The 25,269-nt window shown below is 34.5% G+C and overlaps 3 protein-coding genes across 3 annotated transcripts; all 3 read left to right on the forward strand.

Moving 5' to 3' along the window:
- The first annotated feature begins 385 nt into the window (after nucleotides 1-385).
- Nucleotides 386-4,751, forward strand: LOC116033588 (mitochondrial adenine nucleotide transporter ADNT1-like). The gene is made up of 8 exons (XM_031276338.1): nucleotides 386-729; nucleotides 1,100-1,148; nucleotides 1,241-1,404; nucleotides 1,977-2,014; nucleotides 3,029-3,141; nucleotides 3,272-3,385; nucleotides 3,552-3,896; nucleotides 4,353-4,751. Exons 1-8 carry the CDS (start codon nucleotides 563-565, stop codon nucleotides 4,434-4,436), a joined length of 1,074 nt encoding a protein of 357 aa, XP_031132198.1. The 5' UTR covers nucleotides 386-562; the 3' UTR covers nucleotides 4,437-4,751.
- A 12,147-nt stretch (nucleotides 4,752-16,898) lies between these two features.
- Nucleotides 16,899-18,225, forward strand: LOC116033314. Its single transcript, XM_031276066.1, has 2 exons — nucleotides 16,899-17,108; nucleotides 17,824-18,225. Exon 2 carries the CDS (start codon nucleotides 17,839-17,841, stop codon nucleotides 18,223-18,225), a length of 387 nt encoding a protein of 128 aa, XP_031131926.1. The 5' UTR covers nucleotides 16,899-17,108; nucleotides 17,824-17,838.
- Nucleotides 18,226-21,786: 3,561 nt separating this feature from the next.
- On the forward strand, nucleotides 21,787-22,506 carry LOC116033315 (high mobility group B protein 13-like). The gene is made up of 2 exons (XM_031276067.1): nucleotides 21,787-22,191; nucleotides 22,294-22,506. The coding sequence occupies exons 1-2, from the start codon at nucleotides 21,787-21,789 to the stop codon at nucleotides 22,504-22,506; spliced, it is 618 nt and encodes a 205-aa protein (XP_031131927.1).
- Nucleotides 22,507-25,269: the final 2,763 nt, after the last annotated feature.

A 25,269-nucleotide genomic window follows, 5' to 3' on the forward strand; every position in this document is an offset into this window, starting at 1 on the left:
GGCTTCCCTTAAATACCTCGGATGGGTATTGAAAATAGTACAAGGGGCGTTTATAGAGGAGTCTCAATGCCCCTCTTTTGTTTTGTGGTAATGTGAGACAAAATTAGAGGGAACCTGCCCTTTGTCTCTTTTTTTTTTTTTTCTAATTATTATTATTATTATATTATTTCTATTATTATTATTATATTATTTTATTTGTTTATTATTATTGTATATTTTTGTCATTTTACATGATAACCGCTAAATTTAAACAATTAATTTTACCAAACATCATTTTACGAATCACCCTTTGCCAAACAAGGCCATAATCCTCCCTTATTAGCGGATACACCCATGCGGCTATGGCGTATAAAGTTAAAAACCCTATACAGAAGCCAGTTTTACTTTTTGGTGTTCGTTTTTTCATTTTCATTTATTTTTATTTTGTTTACTTTTCTCACGAAAGGAACTAACGTCCTCTCCCTCCATCGCTTTGTATCCCTCGCAATCGCCCGACGGCCAATACGATTCGTGCGGCGGCTCAGCTCCCGGAGGGTGCCCAGGATTTTTGTGGCGCTGTTGAATGGCGTCGGAGGATGTCGTAGGCAAGCGAAGCGACAGTGCCGTGTCGACGATCGTTAATCTGGCCGAGGAAGCCAAGATTGCTAGCGAAGGAGTTAAGGCTCCCACCCACGCCGCTCTGCTCAGTATTTGCAAGTCCCTCGCTGCCGGCGGCATCGCTGGGGGAGTGTCAGTTCTCTCTCTCTCTCTCTCTCTCTCTCTCTCTCTCTCTCTCCCTCTCTCCCAGTCGCTATTGAATGTGTACCTGTGTATATCTGTATGCATATAAATAGACGCGTTCGGCGTTCACCAATTTTTCTTAAAATGTTTTTTATTCGATTTTTATTTTTCTACACGAGCAGTAATTAAAGTTTTTAAGCTTTTGTATTTTACTCCTTTATAAAACAGCTAAATTAGTTACAAGTGCAATTGCTCTGTAGATATTGGAGTTCAAAATTTTCGGTTACTATGAATTTTTTGAAGTAGTAGTTGGCCTGTAATGTATTAATATGACTATTTTTGTGCTTTAAACGATTAAGCCTGTTTGGTTGTGCTGCAGATCACGCACTGCAGTTGCTCCGCTGGAAAGGCTAAAAATTCTTCTTCAGGTAATTCCAGAGAGTATCTGCATATTTGAAGACATATTCTCTAGATTGGAATGACCTTATTTATTAATCCTTTGATTCTCTAAATTTTCCAGGTTCAAAATCCTCATAGCATAAAATACAGTGGCACAGTTCAAGGATTGAAATACATATGGAGAACTGAGGGTTTTCGGGGATTGTTCAAAGGAAATGGGACCAATTGTGCACGAATTGTCCCAAACTCTGCTGTCAAATTTTTTAGCTATGAGCAGGCATCCAAGTAAATTATTTTTCTTGCTCTTCACAAAGTATTCCATGACAATGTTTTAGTGCTTTCTGTGGTTTGCTTGTTGATTACATAATTTGAATGTCTGCTATACTCATATTCAATGGTTTACTGGATGGAATAAGTAATAGGCTTTGCTTTTTTTTTTTTTCCTTCCATGGGTAGAGGGAATGAGAAACCAACATTCATTAAGTGCCACTTTGGCTTGTTTCCCACAAATAGAAAAAAAAAGAAAAAGAATCAGTGCTAAAGATTGTTTTGTGAATGTTTGCACCTGTGTTATAAAGGAAGGATTTTTCTTATATACAAGTTCACTATTAAAATTTAACAACTCAAGGCTAAGTTAATGCCAAGAGAGCATTTTTTTTGCTTCATTTTATGGGAAGACAGCTGTTATTTTAGAAGTTGAGTATTGGTTTAGTTTTCACCTTCCCTAGGTTTTTATGCTGTGTAATTTGCTTTTATCATTGGATTCATTGCTCTATGCTAGTTACTTATTTCTTTGATTCACATGGTTATTCTGACTGGTACTCAATATTCCATTGCGTTTTGTGGAAATTATACAGGGGCATTTTATGGTTTTATCGCAAGCAAACTGGAAATGGTATGTCTTTCTTCACAATTCGCCTCAATATTACTGTATACTAAATATCTTTGTGTACACTCCCAATCATGAATTTTCATCCTCAGACAAACTGACAATATATTCAATATCACTGATGTTATTAATGAATTCAATTTCTTTTCCCTATCTAATGCAGTATTGCTATTCTGAAGTAGGTGACAAAATAATCTTGCATTCCTGCACTGGATTCTTCCCCCTTGTATAATCTTAACCAGTTCGACTGTAGTTAATGGAAAAATTGTGGTGTTGAGTGCAAATGTTCAACTGTACCCCTTCCCCTCCCAAAGCATGTTTATTTATTAATTATTACGTAGAATTATTATTATTATTATTATTATTATTATGATGATGGGATGATGATGATGACTATTATTATTATTATTAATTATTATTACTACTACTTTGAGGAAAATATGAAAATTGAAATCAAAGAACTTTGGTCCTGAGAGGTATTTGTTGCCTTCGTTTTAGAGCGTTGATACTTTAGCATGATTCCTAGAAAAAAAAGGCATTAAGTAAAACTAGTTTGGTAGAGGTTTTTAGCACTAGAACTTTATGTGAAAAATTTGCCACTTTGCCAGATTGTCATTTTGTTATCACTGTGGAAATTGCTTGTGAATCATGTGACATATTATACTTTTGTAATCTATAGTTATAACAATAATGGTTAGTAATTAGTCAATAGTCAGTACCTATAGGATAGGAGAGTTTTATGCTAACTCTCATATAGGTACTCTATCTCTCTGTAATTCAGTTGATCAATCATAATCTACGTTCATCTTGCTATGTTCTTTTTCTATGTTAAAAGGAATACCAATTGCAGGATAACTTCAAGGAAATTAATCAATACTATGTACAATTTGGCCAGCAGTTAACCCAATAACTCTTCAATTATTTCTTGAAACAATATACTTTCTTGATGGTCTGAGAGTTATTAGTAGCATGATTTCAAGTAAATCTCTTGAGGCTCATGTTGATTATTACCTTTTACAGAGGAGGCTGAACTAACTCCAATTTTACGCCTTGGTGCTGGAGCATGTGCTGGAATTATTGCCATGTCTGCAACATATCCAATGGACATGGTACGAGGTCGGCTAACTGTCCAGGTATAAGATGCGTTTTGTAACATGTGAACTATGCAGTCTGCACGTATGTGCTTACTTTTTTGGTTAGTGTCTACTGTCAACTGTGTTTAGCATTTTGGTGATTCACCTTTAAGCTGTGATTATTTTGCAGTCAGATAAATCTCCTACCCAGTATAGAGGAATATTTCATGCTCTTAGAACAGTTTTTGTTGAAGAAGGGCCTCGTGCTCTGTATAGAGGATGGGTTCCTTCTGTAATAGGGGTGGTAAGCAGTGAATTTCATCTCTCACATAATTAAAGATGTCATTTCTTTTCAATTCCTGTGATGGCTATGTGTGTCCTATATTATTTTATCTCAACTGGCAACATGCTGGTATTTTCTTCAATCTCTCTGAAACTTGAAAGACTAATACAAACCACATTGCTTGCAGATACCATACGTAGGTCTCAATTTTTCTGTATATGAATCTTTAAAAGATTGGTTGGTCAAAACTAGACCATTTGGACTTGTTCAAGACTCTGAGTTGAGTGTTACAACAAAGCTTGCCTGTGGGGCTGCTGCCGGAACTGTTGGCCAGACAGTTGCTTATCCTCTTGATGTTGTTCGTCGAAGAATGCAGATGGTAGGTTGGAAAGGTGCTGCTTCTGTTGTTACTGGTGATGGAAAGAGCAAGGCACCACCACAGTATACTGGTATGGTGGATGCTTTCAGGAAAACAGTTCGTCATGAGGGGTTTGGAGCTTTGTACAAGGGATTGGTTCCCAATTCAGTCAAGGTTAGTGTTATTCAGTATGCATAAATTCCCCTGCATTTATCTTGTTTTAAAAAGAAATGGACTTTGGTTGAACTCTTAAGTTTGGAGTTTGTGTCATCAAATATTGACCTGTACAGAGTGTTGATCTTTTCCATTTTAGTACATTTATTTAGGGGGTGTTTCGTAAAGCTTGTTTAATATATCATTAAGATTATAGATAAAATAAATAACATTGATAGGTTACTAATTTTTTAAGGCAATAACATGTGTAACTATAATTGCACTATGTATTATTCACAATCCATAATCATGAACCATAACATAAACTTTACTTTACTATATGCGGCATTGTATCATATAATTCTTTTGAAAACTGCAAAAGAAACTGGTCTATTGCATGATTTGCATCCCATTTCATTAAAAAAAGTAAAATTATGTGGCACCTAAACAAGTGACCTTATGTTTTTTTTTTCTTAGGTGGTTCCCTCCATAGCAATTGCATTTGTGACATATGAGGTGGTCAAAGACATTCTTGGAGTGGAAATGAGGATATCTGATTGATACAATCCAAAAAGTTCAGTCTTTTGTCTGAACTTGAATTTTAATTTTGGTAAGAGTTTATTAGGTTAATGGGGGTTCACTATGAGGTTGTTCTTTCTTTATACATGGGAAATTTGGTAAGTTTAGAGAATGTTGAGATAGCTTATCCCATAGCAAGCCTTTTCTTTTGTTTTAACTTCTAAATACAAGTACTCCCAATACTTCCAATAAAGGATGTCATCCCACACTCTTCTTTTGTAACTGAAGTTAAGATTTGCCCAGAATTTTATGCAACTGGTTGTTGATATATAATCTGTGTATTTGTTGTGATGCCAATTTTAAATGATCTTGTTTCCTCCTTAAGTTTTGGTTTCATGCTCTTGCATAAGCAACTACTGTGAATCTATGATAGACAAATTAGACGGGGAATCATGAAAAGCTTCTTGAATGATGAAAAGTTCCATTCTCACTTGTTTAATTGTCTTTGTCTGGTGTTCACATTCTTCATGTGCACTGTGTAATAATTTTTCCGGATAGTAATCCGATCTTTTCTGGCATTGTCATTTCATTTTGCTGGAACTTTTCTTCTTTCTGAGTTAGTAATTGTCCTTTTACTGTAAGCATCAGGTTGACTCTTCTTTTTGAATTAGTAATTGTCTTTTTACTGCAAGCATCAGGTTAACGAACAGATTTCCCCTTCCTTCATTTCCAGATATAATCATATATATCTTCAATTTTCTCTTCCAATTTATAAGTTATTTGATCTTTGGAGTTGTTAAAGTAGGAACTAGAATGTACGTAGGAGAACTGTATATTTCACATTCCAACCATTTACAAGCTATCTATTTATATACAAGTAGGAATGAGGAAATAGATTCTCAGCCACTCAAGGAAGCTGAGAGTGAATTACTCAACTAACACTCCCCCTCAAGCTGGAGCATAAATATCAACCATGCCCAGCTTGTTACGTATATATTCAACCCGACTTTTACCCAGACTCTGTAAATACATCAGCTAACTGATCAGCACTTTGAACATGCACCGCTGATATCAACCCCTGTTGCACATTTTCTCGTATGAAATGGCAATCAACCTCAATATGCTTGGTTCGCTCGTGAAAGACAGGATTATTAGTAATGTGTATGGTAGCACGATTATCACACCACAAACTCACCGGTAGCTGCACCTCTACACCAATCTCCCTCAAAATACTGTGTACCCAAACAATCTCACTCGTGACATGGGCCATGGCCCTGTACTCAGACTCTGCACTAGACCGGGCTACGACACTCTGTTTCTTGCTCTTCCATGAGACCAAGTTGCCTCCCACGAACACACAATAACCTGTCGTTGACCTTCTGTCATTCGGAGACCCAGCCCAATCAGCATCAGAAAACGCCTCAACACTAGTGTGCCCATAGTCTGCATACAAGACCCCTTTCCCGGGAGCACCCTTCAAATATTTCACGATCCAGACGGCTGCCTCCCAATGAGTTTGCGTAGGTTCACTCATAAATTGACTCACCACGCTAACAGGAAATGCAATATCAGGACGAGTGATAGTGAGATAATTAAGTTTTCCCACTAACCTCCTGTACCTCTCTGGATTGTCAAACGCTTCTCCTTCTCCAGCTACAAGCTTAGCACCAGGATCCATGGCAGTGTCACATGGCTTCGCCCCCAGCATACCATGTCATCAAGCAGGTCCAACACATACTTTCTTTGTGAAAGAAAAATGCCTTTCTTGGATCGGGAAACTTCAATACCCAGAAAGTACTTTAGTATACCCAAATCCTTAGTGTGAAATTCGTCTTTGAGAAAGGACTTAAGAGCATCAATTCCTCCAGCATCGCTCCCTGTGATTACTATATCATCCACATATACAATTAATAAAACACAACCATAATCCGTGTGCTTATAAAATACTGTATGATCATAAGCACTCCTTTGCATACCAAACTTGACGACCGCACTACTAAACCTTCCAAACCACGCACGCGGAGATTGCTTCAAACCATATAAGGACTTCTTCAGTTTGCACACCTTCCTTGATTCCCCCTGAGCAACGAACCCAGGTGGTTGCTCCATATAAACTTCCTCGGACAAATCACCATGTAAAAAAGCGTTCTTCACATCTAGCTGATACAAAGACCAATGATTAACGGCAGCTAATGAAATGAAAATTCGTACAGAAGTCAATTTGGCTACGGGGGAAAATGTCTCTGTATAGTCAACACCGTACATTTGTGCATACCCTTTAGCAACTAGGCGTGCTTTCAACCTAGCAACAGAACCATCCGGGTTCATTTTGACTACATAAACCCACTTACACCCAATAGCAACTTTACCAGTAGGGAGATCAACAAGATCCCAAGTTTGATTCTCCTCAAGAGCGGCCATCTCCTCTTCCATAGCACACCGCCAACCATCATGAGACAGGGCCTCTTTCAAAGACTTAGGAACAACTACAGAGTCCAACTGAGACACAAAGACACGTGAAGAGGGTGACAGAGCATTGTAAGACACAAATGAGGAAATAGGATGAACACAACGACGTTTACCTTTTCGAAGAGCAACAGGAAGACCAGTTGACGGAGATTGCGGTAAGGTAGAGTTGACTGGTGGGCGAGACGACACCTTTCGCACAACCTTCTTCGCCCGCCTGTTATATACTTGAGTAACAGGGGGCTTGGGTATAGACTCAGCCCAGGAGGAAGGAACAGTAACAGTATATGTGAGGAACTCATTATCCTCTGTTGACACAGTGACATAGTCTGGATGGTCGACCACCGCCCCACTAAATATGGTATTTTCAAAGAACGTAACATCGCTAGACACTAAATACCTCTTTAGCTCAGGGGAATAACAACGATATCCTTTTTGAGTAAGAGAGTATCCTAAGAATATACATTTAAGAGATCTTGGATCGAGTTTACCGTTCTGGGGGCGAATATCTTGAACAAAACAGGTGCAACCAAACACTTTAGGTGACAAGTGAAACAAAGGACTGGAGGGGTACACAAGATGGCATGGAACCTAGGCTCGGAGGACACTAGACGGTAGTCGATTAATCAGAAAGCAAGCTGTATGGACAACATCTGACCAAAATATTTTAGGGACTTTCATCTGAAACAACAGGGCTCGAGCGACCTCCAACAGATAACGATTTTTTCGCTCTGCCACGCCATTCTGTTGAGGCCTACCCACACAAGAAGATTGGTGTATCATGCCATTCTGACTCATATAAGTTGAGAAGGGGCTAGAGAAAGATTCAAGAGCATTATCACTACGCAAAACTTGAACATTTTTATTAAACTGAGTTCTGATCATAACACAGAAGTTACAGAAAATAGTAAATAACTCATCTCTAGACTTCATTAAATATAACCAAGTATGTCTCGAAAAATCATCTACAAAGGTCACGAAGTACCTAAACCCGGATTTTGAAGACACACGACATGGACCCCACACATCCGTATGAACCAATTGAAATAACGACTCCACCCTATTATTGACCCGAGGTAAATAAGTCCCCCGACAGTGTTTGGCAAGTTCGCAAGACTCACACTATAACACAGATAAAGACTCTAAATTTGGACACAACTTCTTCAACGTAGGTAGAGACGGATGACCATACCGACAATGTAATTGGAAAGGAGTTGTATTTCCCAGCAGACTGACAGAAGCAACCCCACGAGAAACCAGTTGATCCAGCACATACAACCCACCAGTCTCCTTCCCTTTACCAATAATCTCCTTCGTCAACAGATCCTGAAATAAACAATAACCAGGGAAAAACAACACACAACAATTTAGAGCTCGAGTGATCTGACTTATATAGAGAGTAAATTGAAAGGGAACTTTGGAAGATACAAAACTGACAAAAGGGATAACCCCAGAGTAGCAATTGCATTACCTTTACCCAAGACAGTGGTGGAAGAACCATCTGCTAGGGTAACTGTAGTACCACAACCAAAAGGAAAATATGTGGAAAAGAGACTTGGATTACCTGACATATGGTCACTAGCTCCTGAGTCAATGACCCATTTTCGAGATGAAGAAGAAGAAACACAGGCGACAGGATTACCTGTTTGGACGAACGTAGCCGAACGAGATGACCCAGAATCATGATTAGTTGGAGGTTGCGAGGAAGGCACCTTCAGCTGGTTGAACAAAGCTAATTCTTCATCAGTCACCACTATTGTATGTCCTTCTGGTTTCATAACAGAATTAGCAAACCTTTGTGGTCGAACCAGTTTCGGACATTGATTGCGCAGGTGACCGGGGTCTCCACAAGCATAACAAAATGGTTTGGGACACTGATTACGTAAATGATTCGGGTCTCCGCAATTATAACATACCCTCGGTCCTCCGCGTCCTCCACCACGTCCTCCTCGACCACGCCCCCGGAATTGGCCACCTCGATTATCGCTACTACTCCCTTGTGACAGCAGTGCTTTCTCTTCACCCATATTGTCCTGCGATAAGAAAGCGTGTTTTTCTGACACTTCCTCACTACTAATGTTACCTGATGCATTCTGGACCCTCACAAAGACTTGATCTAGTGATTCCAACTCTTTGTCCCCCAACAATTGCGACTTCAGAACATCATATTCCGTACCTAACCCCGAGATCCAACTAAACACAAGTAGTTGGTCACGCTGTTTCTTCATTTCAGCCACGTTATTTGAGATGGGCATAACAACACACAAAGCATCACTTGCACTCTTAAACTCATAATAGTAATCTCTAATGTCTTGTCCCTTTCGTGAAGGACGATAGACATCTTGAGACAATTGATACAACCTCCTTAGGTTGCATGTCCCACTAAACCATTTATGTACTAGATCCCATAATTCTTTCACAGTTGTACAATGCTTCATTGACAAAATTATTTTCTTGTCAATACAGTTAATTATTCGAGAGAAAATAGCTTTATCATCACTCTTCTACTGACTAATTGTGTCAGCAGATCCCGTTGTTGGACATACTTCTGTCAAGTGTCCATCTTTTCCCATGCCACTTAGATTAACCATAATTAAAAACTCCCATTCACTAAAGTTGGACCCATCAGGTGCAAGCACCACATCAATTAATTTAGATGGGGTTGACACCACTGTTATTGTCCTCCCCTCAGCCATAAGACTTCAACACAAATCCAACTAAAACAAAGGCTTCAACACAAACCCAAACAAAAACAAACAGAGCAAACCCTTCCAACGCAGCCTCACGCCACCCCTACACCACTATCAACATAACACCACATAAGCCATACCTAGATATAACCAGCTCACTAAGACGAGACCGGCGACCCAAAAATCAGCCGGAGACGACGCCGGAAAACGTCTCACGCGCCGGCGCGTGGACTTCGGGGCGGCGGCGCGTGGAGGCGCGTGACAACTCCGATGACGGCGAGATTTCTCCGGTGAGGTCGCCCCGTTGTTCCGACCAATGCCCAGTAGGTCACTCCCTCTCACCATTACTCTGATACCATGTTAAAGTAGGAACTCGAATGTACGTAGGAGAACTGTATATTTCACATTCCAACCATTTACAAGCTATCTATTTATATACAAGTAGGAATAAGGAAATAGATTCTCAGCCACTCAATTCAAATTTGAATTGAGAAGCTGAGAGTGAATTACTCAACTAACAGGAGTCATGATTCTTCAGCAACTATTTTGTCATTTCTTCCAAATCCTCGTTTCGAAAAATTTGAGAATTTTCTGTCTCGATCTCATGAAGTATAATTTCAAGTTGTTTGTCTCATGGATCTTTATTCATTAGATGGGTTGAGTCAAGATGAAAATGTAAAATGTACTTATATTGAAAAATGTAATACTTATATAAAAATAATAAATTCAATGGCTTATTTGACACTTTCCTAAAATTTTTGTTAAAATTTTCCTATCAAATATAAATAGATCATACATTCATACCCATCTTTCAAACTCATATTTCTAAATTTTCCTTTTCGGCTTGAACTCTACTTTTTCTCCCAGTTTAAATTCTACAAAGCTTACCTAAATATTATAGATTAGTTTTTCATTATCATACCTTTTTGTTCATGGATACAAGAAGCCGAATTGTTATACAGTGGGCCATGGTCTACACATTGCTTTGTGGACTATGATTGTCGAATGAAACTGTAATAGAATTAAAATGATACTTTAGTGTTACTATAATGAAACTAGTGTGTGGAAAATGAAACTAAAAAATAGAGTACAATATTGTCAAATGAAACGGTAATATAATTAAAATGTACTTTAGTATTGCTATATGAAACTAGTGTGCGTGGAAAATAAAACTAAAACCCAAAGTTATATAATAACATATATTGTCAAATAATTGATCTGAAGTGCAATTAAAATAATACTTTAACATTACTATAATTAAACCAATGTGTCGAAAATGAAACAAAAAAATAGAGCTCAAGCAAAAATGTATATTATCAAATGAAACTATAGTAGAATTAAAATGATACTTTAATATTGTTATAATGAAACTAGTGTGGAAGGAAAATGAAACTAAAAAACATAGCAATATTGTCAAATGAAACTGAAGTGCAATTAAAATGAAGCATACTTCATGGTCCACGTTGCTACATAGACCATGGTCAACAGTAAAATTTGCCCAAGCAGCCTAGTATACGACCTCAGCCCAAGTAGTTAGGCTCTGCCTAGGTCCAGTAATAAGCAATTTATATCGTGGATTAGGGTCCACATAGCATTGTGGATCCTAGATCAAAACGACTTCGTTTTGATATTTAAGCTTTAACAGATTTTGTAATTTCTAGTTTTTCATGTTTCAACACAAATTTTAATTTATTCTAGGTACATAATCAATACTCTTAAGGTACAAAATTTCTTAACACAAGACACAAAAATCACAATACAAGACACATACACATGCTATATATTTACTTATTTTCAAATATGATTTAGAAAAAGTTGTAATTTATGCCATTCCATAATATGTCAATTATCATTGTCACCCTTGAATTATTAGTGGTGTAAATGTTGCCCCTCAATTTTTAAAACGGTACATATATTGCCCCTCCTGTACCGTACGGGATTAATGAATGTTGTAAGGGTAGCTATTTTTGAAATTTCTTCATTTTCTGGATTTGAAATATTGATTCTAGCAATGTAGTTGTCTCAATATATTTTTAATGAGTCGAATGTGTTACAATGCTCCATTGCCTACATTGATATTTTTAATAATGCGTTTTGAATATAGCTAAGTCAGATAATGATCTAATTACTATTTACATATTATTATCAGCATAAAAGCATATCAATCCTTTAGGTGTTCTGCCCGAGTTACTTTTGGTTCAACCATTATGGTAGATTAGATAAGATAATAAAAATTTCTACATTTTAAATCATATTTAATAAATAAATACAATTTACCTTGAAAGTAAACAACTGTGATGTAATTCAAAGATATTACGAGGTAGTTTCTCGCTTCAATTTATTTGGTTATTTGAATGTGTACTTCGTCGTCAACAAATCCTCCCCAAGTAGTTAATATTATTGACTTCAAATTGTTTTTATTTTTATTTTTTCTAAGTTATTAATAGAATACTTGGTAAATAAATATATAACATTATTTTGTATTACGGAGTATAACATTGATATTTAATTTCAAGATAGTGTAAAAAGAAGACAATGAACAATATAGTGAATATAATTAATTAATGAATTTTAAGGTAAGGAATCTTTGAACGGTAAAAATAAAGATAATACAACTAATGAAATTATATCTCTGTTTTGTCATTAATGCACATTTATAGGTGTGTGCACCGTCTTATCATTTCTCATTATGTCGTAATGGTCTATTGTATTGTGTGTTGTGTGTTTATGTCGTGTGCACTGTGGGTGTAACGTTTGTGCACATTTGGCAGCTGTGCTCACATCGTTTTTGGTGTGCGCATTAGTCATAATAATATAATCTCATGTTTAAAATATAATCGTGTATTATACATATAATTTTTTGTCAGCCATATTAGCCATCGATTATAACTTATCAAAACTAAACAAAAATATACATATAATTTTATTTTTTAAAAAAAATATGGGGCCCCTAAAATTTAGGGTCAGTCGCTCCGAACCGGCCCTGATTTTCTATATATAAATCTGATTACCTCTTCCATTTTCTGTTCTTTAAATCGATTTGTGCGCCATTTCACCTTCAACTTATTTGATATCTTTCCTGTAAGGTTTGTGTTTCACCGATGGCGGAGCAGCGACGTTTACTTCCGACTTGTCTCACCGCAAGCTCGTTGGTTTTGGAGGTGGTTGAGTTTTTAAGGTTGTCTTCATGGCTAATGGACTTAAGCGTGGACCAAAAAACATTGATCGATCGAGAAAATGCTCTGAGGACAGAGATGGAGAATCTAAAAAAAGCCAAGGAGTCGGTGATTGAATTTCAGAATTGGAAAATGAGGGTCAAATGCACATGCATACTTGTTTTGTCATTAATGTACATTTATAGGTGTGTGCACCGTCTTATCATATCTCGTTATGTCGTAATGGTCTATTGTATTGTGTGTTGTGTGTTTATGTCGTGTGCACTGTGGGTGTAACATTTGTGCACATTTGACGTTTGTGCTCAGATCGTTTTTGGTGTGCGCATTAGTCATGATAAGATAATCTCATGTTTAAAATATAATCGTGTATTATAATAATCAAAACACATAATAAAATCTTAAAATTCAACATTATCTTTCAAAAGATATATTAAATATGACAATACCTTTAAATAGATTATCATTAATTATAAGATTATCGGTTAATGTGGCATGTCTCAATTGGTTTATTTTTCATTTGTTTTTTTTTTTAATTTCAAATATCAAACTATTAAAACTTGTTAAATATGGGAGTTAATATTTTGTGAATGATAGATGTAAGGGCATCTTGCATTGTTGTCGTGTAATATATACAAAATACAATTACGAATAAATCAATATATTATGTAAGTTTTGTTTATAAATTTGTCAATTATGTACATAATTTTGGTGTGCGCATTAGTCATAATAAGATAATCTCACGTTTAAAAATATAATCGTATTAAAATAACCATAATAAGACAATCTCATGCATTTTGTAAAGCAATCCCCTTAAAATACAATTTATCATTTTAAAAGTAAGTCACGTTGAATACACTCGCGAAAGTAAACTCATACATTAGCGTTCAAAATAAAATTATAATTAGATAATCTCAAGTTTTAGGAACTAACCGCCTTTAAAATTCATTTTTAAAATAAGTTATGATTGAATTGAATACACTCATTAAAAGTAACCCACCTTTTTTTTTTTAACAATCTTTAAACATTGATTTTATCAAATGGATGAATTAGATTAATCATTACTTTTTACTATAAAATTTAACAAAACAAGTTAATATTATATTCTATCTTCCAAACCAAACACATAATAAAATTTTAAAATCTTAAAATTCGACATTGTCTTTCAAAAGATAATATATTTTTTATTAAAAAACAAAATCTGGCGTTACCTTTAAAATGATTATCATATTAAAGTAACTATATAAGATAATCTCATTATTTGTAAACGACCTTACCTTAAAATTTATCTTTTTAAACGTAATTCATAAATGAATACACTCACTAAAGTAACACCACTTTTTTTTCATTGATTTTTAAAAATCCGCAATCGTTGATCTTCTCAAATGAATAAATTAGATTATCCTCACTTTTTACTTTAACATTTAACCAAATAAGTTATTATTACTCGACTAATAATAATTGCCTAATAATTATTATTGTAATTAAGCTAAATATTTGTCGTTCAATTTATTTTTATACTCCGTAATAATTAAAGTTAAATTATTGATCATTTTTTCATATTTATTTTTGTAATAATATAATTACTTAAGTTATACGGAGTATTAAATATCAATCTTTTAAAGATAATTGTAAACAAACAAATCATATATTATTCAATTAATTGAGTGATACTTTTGCACTAATCTTATAATCAAATAAATGTACATGCGCTATATAATATTCGATTGTTATAATTTATATAATTGTATATCAATCCAAATATTCTTAAAATATTATAACAAATTCATTCCGTGCAACGCATGTGCAAAAATACTAGTAAATACAAAAAAAAAAACAAAAAAAAAAAAAAACACAATTCATCTTACATATAAACAAATTACATTCATCCCTCCTGGCTGTATTCATCCCATCTTCATTTTGAATTTGTTTATGGTTTTTATGTTATTGGAGCGCATTAAATTATCAGATTTTTAGACGTTGAGATTCAAATTACACTCTCCGACATTAATAAGGAAGGAGTCTCATGTCAGATTCTCTCCCTCTCGAGTTTAGTCTCCCAATTAGGAAATCTCAAGAAAAAATATAAATCTGAACCATCTATTTGATTTAATAATTTGACCGTCATTTTTTCTCTCCATTATAGGCCTAACTTTCTTTGGCTCTTAAATATATACTAGTTTTATACGTGCATTGTGCGAATGGGTTAATGCCAATGTTTATATTTAAATAAATATTTGAAAGTATATCAATGCAAAATTATATAGGAGAAGTTTATACATGGGTAATTGAATGTCGAATTTTTTTATTTAAATATCTAACTCAAAGTATATGAATCCAAGATAATATAGAAAATTCATTATAATTATTACTAAAATAAATGTTTGCAACCTTGTAAAATCGATAATCTAAATATTTGGTCTAAAAATGATAGTCTAAATAAATACTACTTTTAATTTGAATTTTTTTAAGTGTTCTTAATTCTCTTTTGAGTAACATTGTCATTATCTTCATCTTTACTATTTGTTCTCTTCTTTTTTGTTGGTAGTGTGTTATTTGCAATTCGGATATTGTTGGTAGCATAGATGACAACGTCATGCAAATGAGATTATGATATATGAGCTATGGACTTTCCTTTAGGTGTTCTGCTTGGGGTTCATTTGGTTCAACCATTATTGTTGAATGAGTTATTGTGGATAAAGAAATCCATAGTTTAAGAAAAAAGATTAAATTAATTAATAAAAATTTGAAAATTTAAAATATTATGTCTTCCAAAGATATTAAAAAGGTAGTTTCTCGCTTCAATTTGCTGGGTAATGGGTTATTTGAGTACTTTTATTGTCAAACAAATCCCCCAAGTAGTTAATATGATTGGTTTCAAACTATTTTTTTTTTTTTTTTACTTTTTTCATGGTATTAAAGAAATAGATATGTATCATTTTTTGGTGTAACTATTAATTTATTTAGTTCAATAAGAGTAAAATAGAGTGATTCCGCTTCAATTTGTTGGGTTATTATTTGAGTATTCTCTTTGTCAACCAATCCCCAAGTAGTTAATATAATTAGCTTCAAATTATTTAAATTTTTTTTTCATAGTATTAATAAAATACTTGGTAAATAAATATATAACATTATTTTGTACTATAACTTTTATATTTAATTACAAGATATTGTAAAAATAAGATAATGGACAATGTAATGAATATCAATTGATAAATTTGAATGTAAAGAATCTTTGCATGAGAGAAAATAAAGACAATATAACTAATGGAATTATTTCTCTTATTTAATTTAATTTTTTGATAATGAATAATTTTTTCAAATAAAGGTATTATAGACACATAATTCTAAATTAAAGAAATACATATGTATCATTTTTTGTTGTAGCTACTAATTTATTTAATTTAATAAGAGTAAAATAGAGTGAGAAACTTAGTTATGTCAAATTTGATTGAGATGAGGTTCGAACCTAAGACCTTTCTTATATAAATTAATGGGTAAGTTAAAAGTTAACGGAATATTAACGGAGAAGAGAATATTTAACGGAAAACTTAACGGATAATCATAAAAGTAAGGTTAAATTAGGTAATTTCTATTAATAATATTAATCTGAATTATCTTAACCATCTATTTGATTAAATAATTCATCTGAACCATCCATTTGATTAAATAATTTGACCGCCATGTTTTCTATCCATTTTAGGCCTAACTTTGGCTCTTATTAGTATAGTAGATAATTCATCTGAACCATCCATTTAATTAAATAATTTGACCGCCATTTTTTTTATCCATTTTAGGCATAACTCTCTTTGGCTCTTATTAGTATAGTAAAAGTAGATATATCTAGTTTTTTTTTTCAAATACACACAGATTTTAGAATTAATAAGTAATAAATCTGCAAAAAAAAAAAAAAAATCCAATTTCCAAGCACCATTTCTCGATACAGTCATTTTTTTTTTCTAAAAAGTAGTCCAAAGCCTTCAGTCTTACTTCACATGGGATGATTTATTTTAAGTTGGGTATGGTGAGGAATGTATATATACGATGGTATACGGCAGCCGTTATATATCAGAGGAGAGAGAAAATGTATGTAAACATTTAATAATTTTTTTTATTGAAACATCGATATTCTTGTCCAGTTTTCAAAACGTCTATGTTTTAGTCCATTACATTCCATTGGCCGCCGTTTTCCTTGTCGTCTTCTTCTTTTTCTGCATCATTGGGATGTTGTTGGTCGTTGTGTGCAGGTGTTGAGATCCATGGCATCTGGTTGGTTAAAGGCTTTGATTACCGCCCTCTGATCTTCTCCTCCGCTCGTCCTCCCGGAAGACACATAGAAATTGCGATTCTTCTTGCTTGCTGCTGTTTCCACCAAATCTACACAGGTTTTTGGATTTCTTCGTTTATTTGGCATTTTCTTTGTTCGCCGATTTTTTTCTAATCATGCTAAGCTTTGCCTCCCTGAGTCTCCATTTTTTAAAAAACAAATGAGAAACAAATAATCTCCTTTCCTAGAGTGAATACCCTAAAATTTGAATAGAGACTTAATGACCTATGTTTTTTTTTTTTTTCTGCAAAATAAATGAGAAATAAATAATCTCCCTTTTCTGCAAAATAAATGAGAAACACAGTACTTTAAAATTTGAATAGAAGCTTAATGACTCTATGTTTCTTGGTTTTTTCTTCTCACAGTGTAAATATGGGTTTCACCCATCACCACAAAATCATCTATTTATAGGCTGTTTCTCACTAAACTTAAATAGAAGCTTAATGACTCTATGCTGGCTTGTGTTGTACTCAACATTGGTTTGCCAGGAAGGAAGTTTCTTGTACACAAAGACGAAGAGGTGCCTAGGAAATTGGAATGGAATTTAATAAAAATAAAATTTTAAAATAGAGAGATTTGTGTAGAACAAAATTTTAAAATTAAGTTATCAGTGGCTATTTTATATAGTAAGATATCTCTTAATCTCTTAAGAGCTGTTTCTAGACAAATGTAACATATCAGCCATCGATTATAACTAGTCCGAACTAAAAAAAAAATATACATATAATTTATTTGTTTTTAAAATTCAACTTATTCGATCTTTTTCCCGTAAGGTTTGTGTTTCACCGATGGCGGAGCAGCGACGTTTACTTCCCACTTGTCTCACCGCAAGCTCGTCTGCTTCGGAGGTGGTCGAGTTTTTTAGGATGTCTGCATGGCTAATGGACTTAACCGTGGACCAGAAAGCATTGACTGATCGAGAAAATGCTCTGAAGACGGAGATGGAGAATTGCAAAAAAGCCAAGGAGTCTGTGATAGAATTTGGGAATTGGAAAATGAGGGTCAATGGAGAAATCCAAGAGTTGAAGGAGACTAGGAAAGCGGAAGTTGAGGAGAGACTAGAGGTCTCTGAGAGAAGATCTGTCTTGTTGGACAAGAGGGTGGCTCTCATGGAGGAAAATAGTTCTTATGCTGCTGTAAGACTTGCAGCTGATGAGAATGGTATGGTGTTTTAGATTTTATTTTATTTTTAAACTATATGTTCTGGCCTATATATGTATGTATATGCCCTATTTGTTGTTAATTAATTGTGTATGTGTTTCATATAAGTAACTATATATAATGTTAGTCAAAATTGATGATTTGATGAGGATGAAATGTCTGTTGATAACATTGCAGTTGGCAAGTCTACAGTTTCAGACCTCAACTTGAAACCCCAAAATGATGGGAGCGGAGCATGGGTAGATCAAAATGAGATGCGTTTGACATTAATAAATGATCCTCAACTTTGTATGAGTGCTCTTTGTGCACTTTATAGAGACCTAATTTCTGCACCATTGTCAAATGATCAATTCGGGTATGATTTCAAAGCCGGCCACTTTACTTTTTATCCATCTATGCTTTCTTTATTTATATCAAAAAACATACTGCTGTTACATACTTCACCATCATTTGAATGTATACAAAATATATAGTATGAAAATAACTTAAGAGTTCATTATTTATATGTATATATAAGGTTCATTATTTGAACATGTACAAACTAATTAAAGTTTGATTATTTAGGTATGCATATTTTAGGTAAATTTCTGTTGTACCATGAAAATAATTGTTTGTAGAATATAACTGGACTTATTGGGCATACTCCATTCCCCTTTCCTTGAAAATCTAATATTCAATAAATCAATGTTCAATATTTCTACACATAATGTGCATAAAGTTAACTGTTTGGGTATATATGGTTCATTATTTGAGCATGTACAAACTGATGGGAGATTGATTATTTAGACATTAATTCTACGTTCATTTTGTTGTATATGAGGATCATTATTTGTAGAACATAATTAGACTTATTCAGCATACTTCATGTATACCCCTTTATTTAACAGTCTAATATTGAGTAACTCAATATTCACTATTCGTACACATAATGTTTGAGTAACTCAATATTCACTATTCGTACACATAATGTTCACTATTTGTATGTAAATATAAAGTTCACAATCTGTATCTTAATGATCTATGGCTTTACATGGTCATGCTCCATTCTGGTTTATGAATATATACAAAGTAGAAATGTGCTTCTTTTTTGTCTTAATTAACATGTTTTTGGGAATGAAGAGTGCAACTTCCTCCTGATTTTCTATTTTGATCTAATACATATCTTTCTGGTGGGGCACAAATTTGTATATGCACTCTTCTTTTCAAATCACATGTATAATTTGTTACTTTAACTCATTGAGGACATTATGGGTTCATCAAATGAAATGCCTATTTACCAGTTGGATGTTACATAATGTTTGAATCAAGAATTTATGTACTTTTTTTTTCAGGGTTGAATTGGCTAAGTATCTCATTAACGGCCACCCAGAGAATAAACTCAATAGGCCTATGTCAGAAATACCTGAAGTTGTTGCTGAGGAATCTATATGGTTAGCTCTCAAGTACAGTGAACAACTTTTTCGCATATACTCTAGTGGTGAGGATCCGCTGTTCTGTCACAATTCTATAAGTTCCAAGCATTAACTAGTGTGCTTCCAAAGATGCAGATTGTGCATATGCATGCACCTCCATTGGTCTTTATGTTGAATTGTGTTTAAATTTTATTATAAACTTTCTTTCATCTGCCCTAGTTACAATTTGAAATTTAAAAGACTTTTTCAGTATTTGATGCTCGAAGGGTTGCAATTTCATTTGGATACTGATCTAAGTTGCATCATATCATACATTAATGTTACTAATTAAGTTTCTCTTATTCTCTTATCATACATGACAAACAAATATTGTTAGTAAACTACAAAACATAACCCTAACATGCTATCTGTGCTATACTTATTTATATTTGTTACAATACTTAGCTAATTTAGACATTTTATTGCCCATATAGTTCTCTATTCTATATTTTAGATTTGTTTCCCTTCTTACTAATGAGTTCCCCCAGTAGATTAGAACATATTAAAGTTGTTGAAAACTTGGCATAAACCACACATTAATGCTCACTAAACTATATATGAACTTTCCATCATTCCATGTATGTTATTTGGTGATTGACTAATTAACCTAAACAAATCTCTTCATGCTCAAGTTTTAATGCAAATTTTGTAGTCCTTTTAGTACAAGCTAAGGGCATTTAATTTGGATGTCAAACTTCCTCAATTGTTGAACAAAAGCTTGCTCATCCATGGCTTATGGATGCCAAGGGCCTTGTAGTCCATTGGCATCAAACCCTTCCCTTTATACGGGAGGTGGTGGGTTCGAGCCTCAGATACTGACAAAGGGGGGAGGGGGTGATTTCCGTTCGACTTCAATCGGACTGTTCTAAGCTATGACCGTATGGTTTCATACTTTTTGTTCCTCACTCATCAAATGTTTTAGCTCATTCGATGTTTAGCTACCACTGTCTATTCTCAGGCTAGCAAGTTACATTGTATTAGGACTTGTCCCCCTGACTCACATTGTATTAGGACTTGTCCCCCTGACTTTGCCTTGATTCTTTTACAGTAATTCTAGCTTTAATTTGTTTTTTGCCTTAAAAAAAAAAAGATGTTTATCATGTTCAAGATTAATAAAAGAAATATATAAATCTAGCCTATTCTATGTAGACAAATAGGAAAACAAAAAAAAGAATAATTTATAAAAGCTAAACTTGGAGTATTATATCATAAATGCATACAACTTCAATTCACATATATGTAGATGAATCACAATTGCAGACATAACTATCAACTGTGCATCCATTAATGTCTTCCTAAGTTTTCCTTAATTATTCCTCTCCATCTTTCTATGGTCAGTGCACCACAAGGAAATATCAGCTATAAATTACAATTATAACAGTTCCATCTAAAACATTGTTTCTCATTCCATTAATTTGAATTTCTAATCACTTATTGATTTTCCACATCAAAATACTCCAATGATAATTACCTACCTTAATTGTCATTGTTCATGCCTAGCTAATATAATGTTTCATGCGTATACCAAACATAATAATCTACATTGCAATATGTTTTTTTACCCTTACCATTGTAATCTTGAAGACCTTAATGCATCTATCCATTAATTGGTTGCTAGCCTTACGCTTCTCCGCACTTGGCTCTTCCCCTTTGTATATGAGGCCGGGGAACCCTATTTTCTAAAGATCATCGCCTGTAAGTATTTTCCCATATATATTATATAATAATATATTATATTATATTATTAAGTAGTTGCGGTGCAAGTAGATGATTAAGTCAATTACTGATTTAGTGATTAGTCAGTTAGGTAATTAATTTAGATATTCAGTTTAGTTTTAGCTGAATATCTGTCTATATTGGTGGCATGTAAGTTTCTAAGTTCCTGTATTCAGAATACACACCATCTAAGTATTCAAGAGAGAAGTGGTAGACAAAAAACTAACCTTAGCAATTCCAACAACGAAGATATCCAGTTGATCCTAAAACTTTGACTGTTAGGAGGTCAGGTTTCTTGTGATTCTAAGTTTAATTTTCTTTAGTTTATATTAGTTAATAATAATATCTAGCATCGCTGCCATCAACCCTCACCATCTCTCCTTCTCCGATCGAGCTCCCTTAAAAGCCATGGCCGACGCTATTCCGGCGAAGAAAGGAAAATCCAGAAAGGCATTGAAGAATCGGAAGGCTTCATCGAGTGAGGCCAATATAATGGCCGCCTCAGTCTCCGACGCACCCGTTGCTACAATTCCAGCGGGAGAGTCCGCTGAAAAAGAGAACCATGAGTACCTCTGCCAGAAGAATTCGAATAAAGGGGCCTCAAAGGAGAAAAAGCAAACAGAAGAGTCGTCATTTGAGAAGGAAATCCTAGAAATGCAGGAGAAGCTTCAGCAGTTGAAGATTGAAAAGGAGCAGTCTGAGGAGTTGTTGAAGGCCAAGGAAGAAATGTTGATACAGAAGGAGAAAGAACAAGAGAAGCTAGAAACGGAACTCAAGAAACTGCAGAAAATCAAGGAGTTTAAACCCAATCTCGTACGTTTCTAGATTCCATTGTAATCTAATTCGTCTATGTATGCTTCATTAGCGGTTTTTCTAATTGACTGAATGCTTGTACCGAACTTCCCAACTATAAAGGGAGACAAAGATGAAGAGAAGAAGAAAGGGGAGAAGGTGAAAAAGGCAGCTACACAGTACGTTGGAAATGAGAAATGTGAGGAAGAGGAGAATCAGAAGAGCGCTGAAACGCATGCAATAATCTCCGGTGAAGAGGCAAAACAGGTGCGACGCTCTACGCGAATAAGGAAACCCGTGCATTGGGTGATCAGTGGAAATTACGTCTATAAATAAATGGGAATTTGCTCAGAATAATTCTCTTTGTACAGGATTTCTTTCGCAGTTTAATTCTTAAAATTTCTTCCCAACTAATCCAACTTTCAGTGTTTAATTTCCTTTTCTTTAGTTCAAGTTTAACTCTTCTTATGATTAATAAAAGTTAATTTATCTGTCATTTATTGACTAAGGTCAGCCCAGCAGACTTTGAACTAGAATAGCTTGATTTATTATATTAATGTCATGCCATCAAATTTCAAACGTTGTTCGGGATCATATCTAAATTATTTGTTTAAAAACATAGCATATAAACCATTCCATTACAACATAAAATTGTTAACATTATTATTAGGGTCGCACTTGGACCGTCTCACGAATCTTTATTCTTGAGACGGGTCGGATAAAAATTTAGTATTGCATTTACTAGTATAAATATTAAATTTCATAATTTCATCTTAAACCGACCCATCTCACAAATAAAGATCTGTGAGACCCTTATTATTATTAGTATTATTCTATCACAAGGGTATTTGTGTACTTGTACTGCATATAAATATAATGCTTGTAATCTTAGATGTTTGATCATCATCATCACAATTAATAAAAGCATAGTTTTGCTTCTGTGGACTTAAGCACATTGTCGAACCATGTAAATCTTACATTTTTTTTTTTTTGTCATTGTTATTGCTTAGCTTGTTATGGCACTTTAGGGTTAAGGATTTATATGCTAAGAGTCAAGGTCGTGGAAAGATGCAATGGAAGGATAACTCTGGGAAGAGACTCCATGTCTAAGTCTAGAAATAGTAAGAAAATTCGGTACTACAAGTGTAAGGAGTTTGGGTACATAAAAAGAGACTTTCCAAAGTTGGAGAAGCAGCAGGCTATTAACGTGGTACAGGCTGATGACTCTCCTGCTATACAATTCGGTTTGTTGTTTTTTTATACAGTAATTTATAAGCTCATTCTGGATTATTAACTTGAAAAGCTGATGGCGATCTTGCTCTTGATTAAGTTCTAAGTATTACAGTTTTGTCGAGCTTTGCTTCTAGTCTAGTATAACAATTGCAATTTTCAACTTCTTTTATTTTTTTTCTTGTGAAAATTGGTGGCATTTCATCTTATAGTGTTGCTATAGCTCTTCGATCATAGTTGAACTGTGTGCATAGTTAATCTTGGCATAATCAAAGTTTGTCAACTTAGACTAATTTGTGTTGTGGATAGTCTTGTTTTTTTTGTTTTTTTTTTGAAAGAAACAAACTCAATTAATCAATTGAGAAATACAATGAGGAGGGACACCAAACCAACTATGAAGATCAGTGTACGAACGTGCAGCCCGGGCTAAAGTGTGAGCACACACATTCACTGATCTATTGATATAGCTAATGCCAAAAGCCTGAAAAAAAAAAGAAGAGATCGAAAGACTATCTCTAATCACAGTACTAACATATGATAAATCTTGAGAAGAATCATTGAAGCTAAGACAAACTTGCTGGCAGTCGGTTAGGATGCATATTTTCTGCCACTGTTTACTCTTTAGCCAAGAAAGAGCCTCCTTGATGGCAAGAGCTTCGGCTAAACGGGCTTCATTGACCGGTCTCAAAGGGCCGGAGATAGCAGCGAGGAACAAACCAGAATGAGTGCGAATTACATCGCCGAAAGAGGCAGAATTTTCTATGACCGATGCATCAACTTCACAATAGACCCAACTTGCATCAATGCCCTGAGTTCTTTGAACAGTCTGGAGGGGAATGGAAGAAGTATTTGCGTTCTGAAGATCACACCAGCACTGCCAATCCTTGATGCAATTAGTCATAGAAATTCTTATTACATTTACATTCCACTGTTTGTTGTTCCAAACATATTCATTCCTGTTCTTCCAAACAGTCCATAAAATAGCAATAATACTCCTGCTTTTATTTTCATCATCTAAATCAACAACTTGTGAAAGCCAACTTTCAAAACTAGCCTCAAGAATATGTAAATGAAGTATAGTATTGCCCCATACTGGCTTAGAAAACTCACAATCCAGAAATAAATGTGACTTGGACTCCACTTCTTTGTGACAAAGGGGACAATCAGGAGGAATTTCGACTCTTCTTTGCAGGAGGACTGTTTTAACAGGTAGAATGTTACGAGCGCACCGCCAAATGAAATTCTTAATTTTTGGGGGAATTTTGAGCCTCCATAACTGGTTCCATGACTTGAAATTGCAGCTGTCAGGTTGCATAGCTTCTCCATACAGCTCTCTATACCCATTGCGCACGGAGTATAATCCCTTTAAATCCTTCCTCCAAAACCATTGATCGGAGTGATTCGTAGACACAGGTATTTGGCTTATAAGTCTCACATCCCGAGAATTGAAGTACTCATTAATTAGCTGAAAGTTCCAGTCACTTGTGGCAGGATCAATGAGTTCCGCGACTTTGTCAAAAACCTGTGAATCTGCAAAATTCGTGGTAACAAAAGGGTTAGTAGTATCGGGCAGTCAAGGATGATTAAAAATATTAGTGGATTTACCATCCCCGATACGAATACCGCATTTACACTTGTAGTACCGAATTGATAGTCTAGTTTAATATCTCAGACATCTATAATATATTGTGCAATTTTTGATAGACATTTTCTATTCTGCATTATGCTTTTTAGTTTTTACATATATATAAGGTCCAAACTTAGTATATAGTATATTATAATAGTAATTTGTTTTTTCCTAGGTAGGGATGTTGATTTTGAAATTATAGTTGTGGATGATGAAAGTCCTGATGGGACTTTAATTCTAGA

This window comes from Ipomoea triloba, chromosome 10, assembly GCF_003576645.1.
Source record: "Ipomoea triloba cultivar NCNSP0323 chromosome 10, ASM357664v1".
Classification (NCBI taxonomy): domain Eukaryota; kingdom Viridiplantae; phylum Streptophyta; class Magnoliopsida; order Solanales; family Convolvulaceae; genus Ipomoea; species Ipomoea triloba.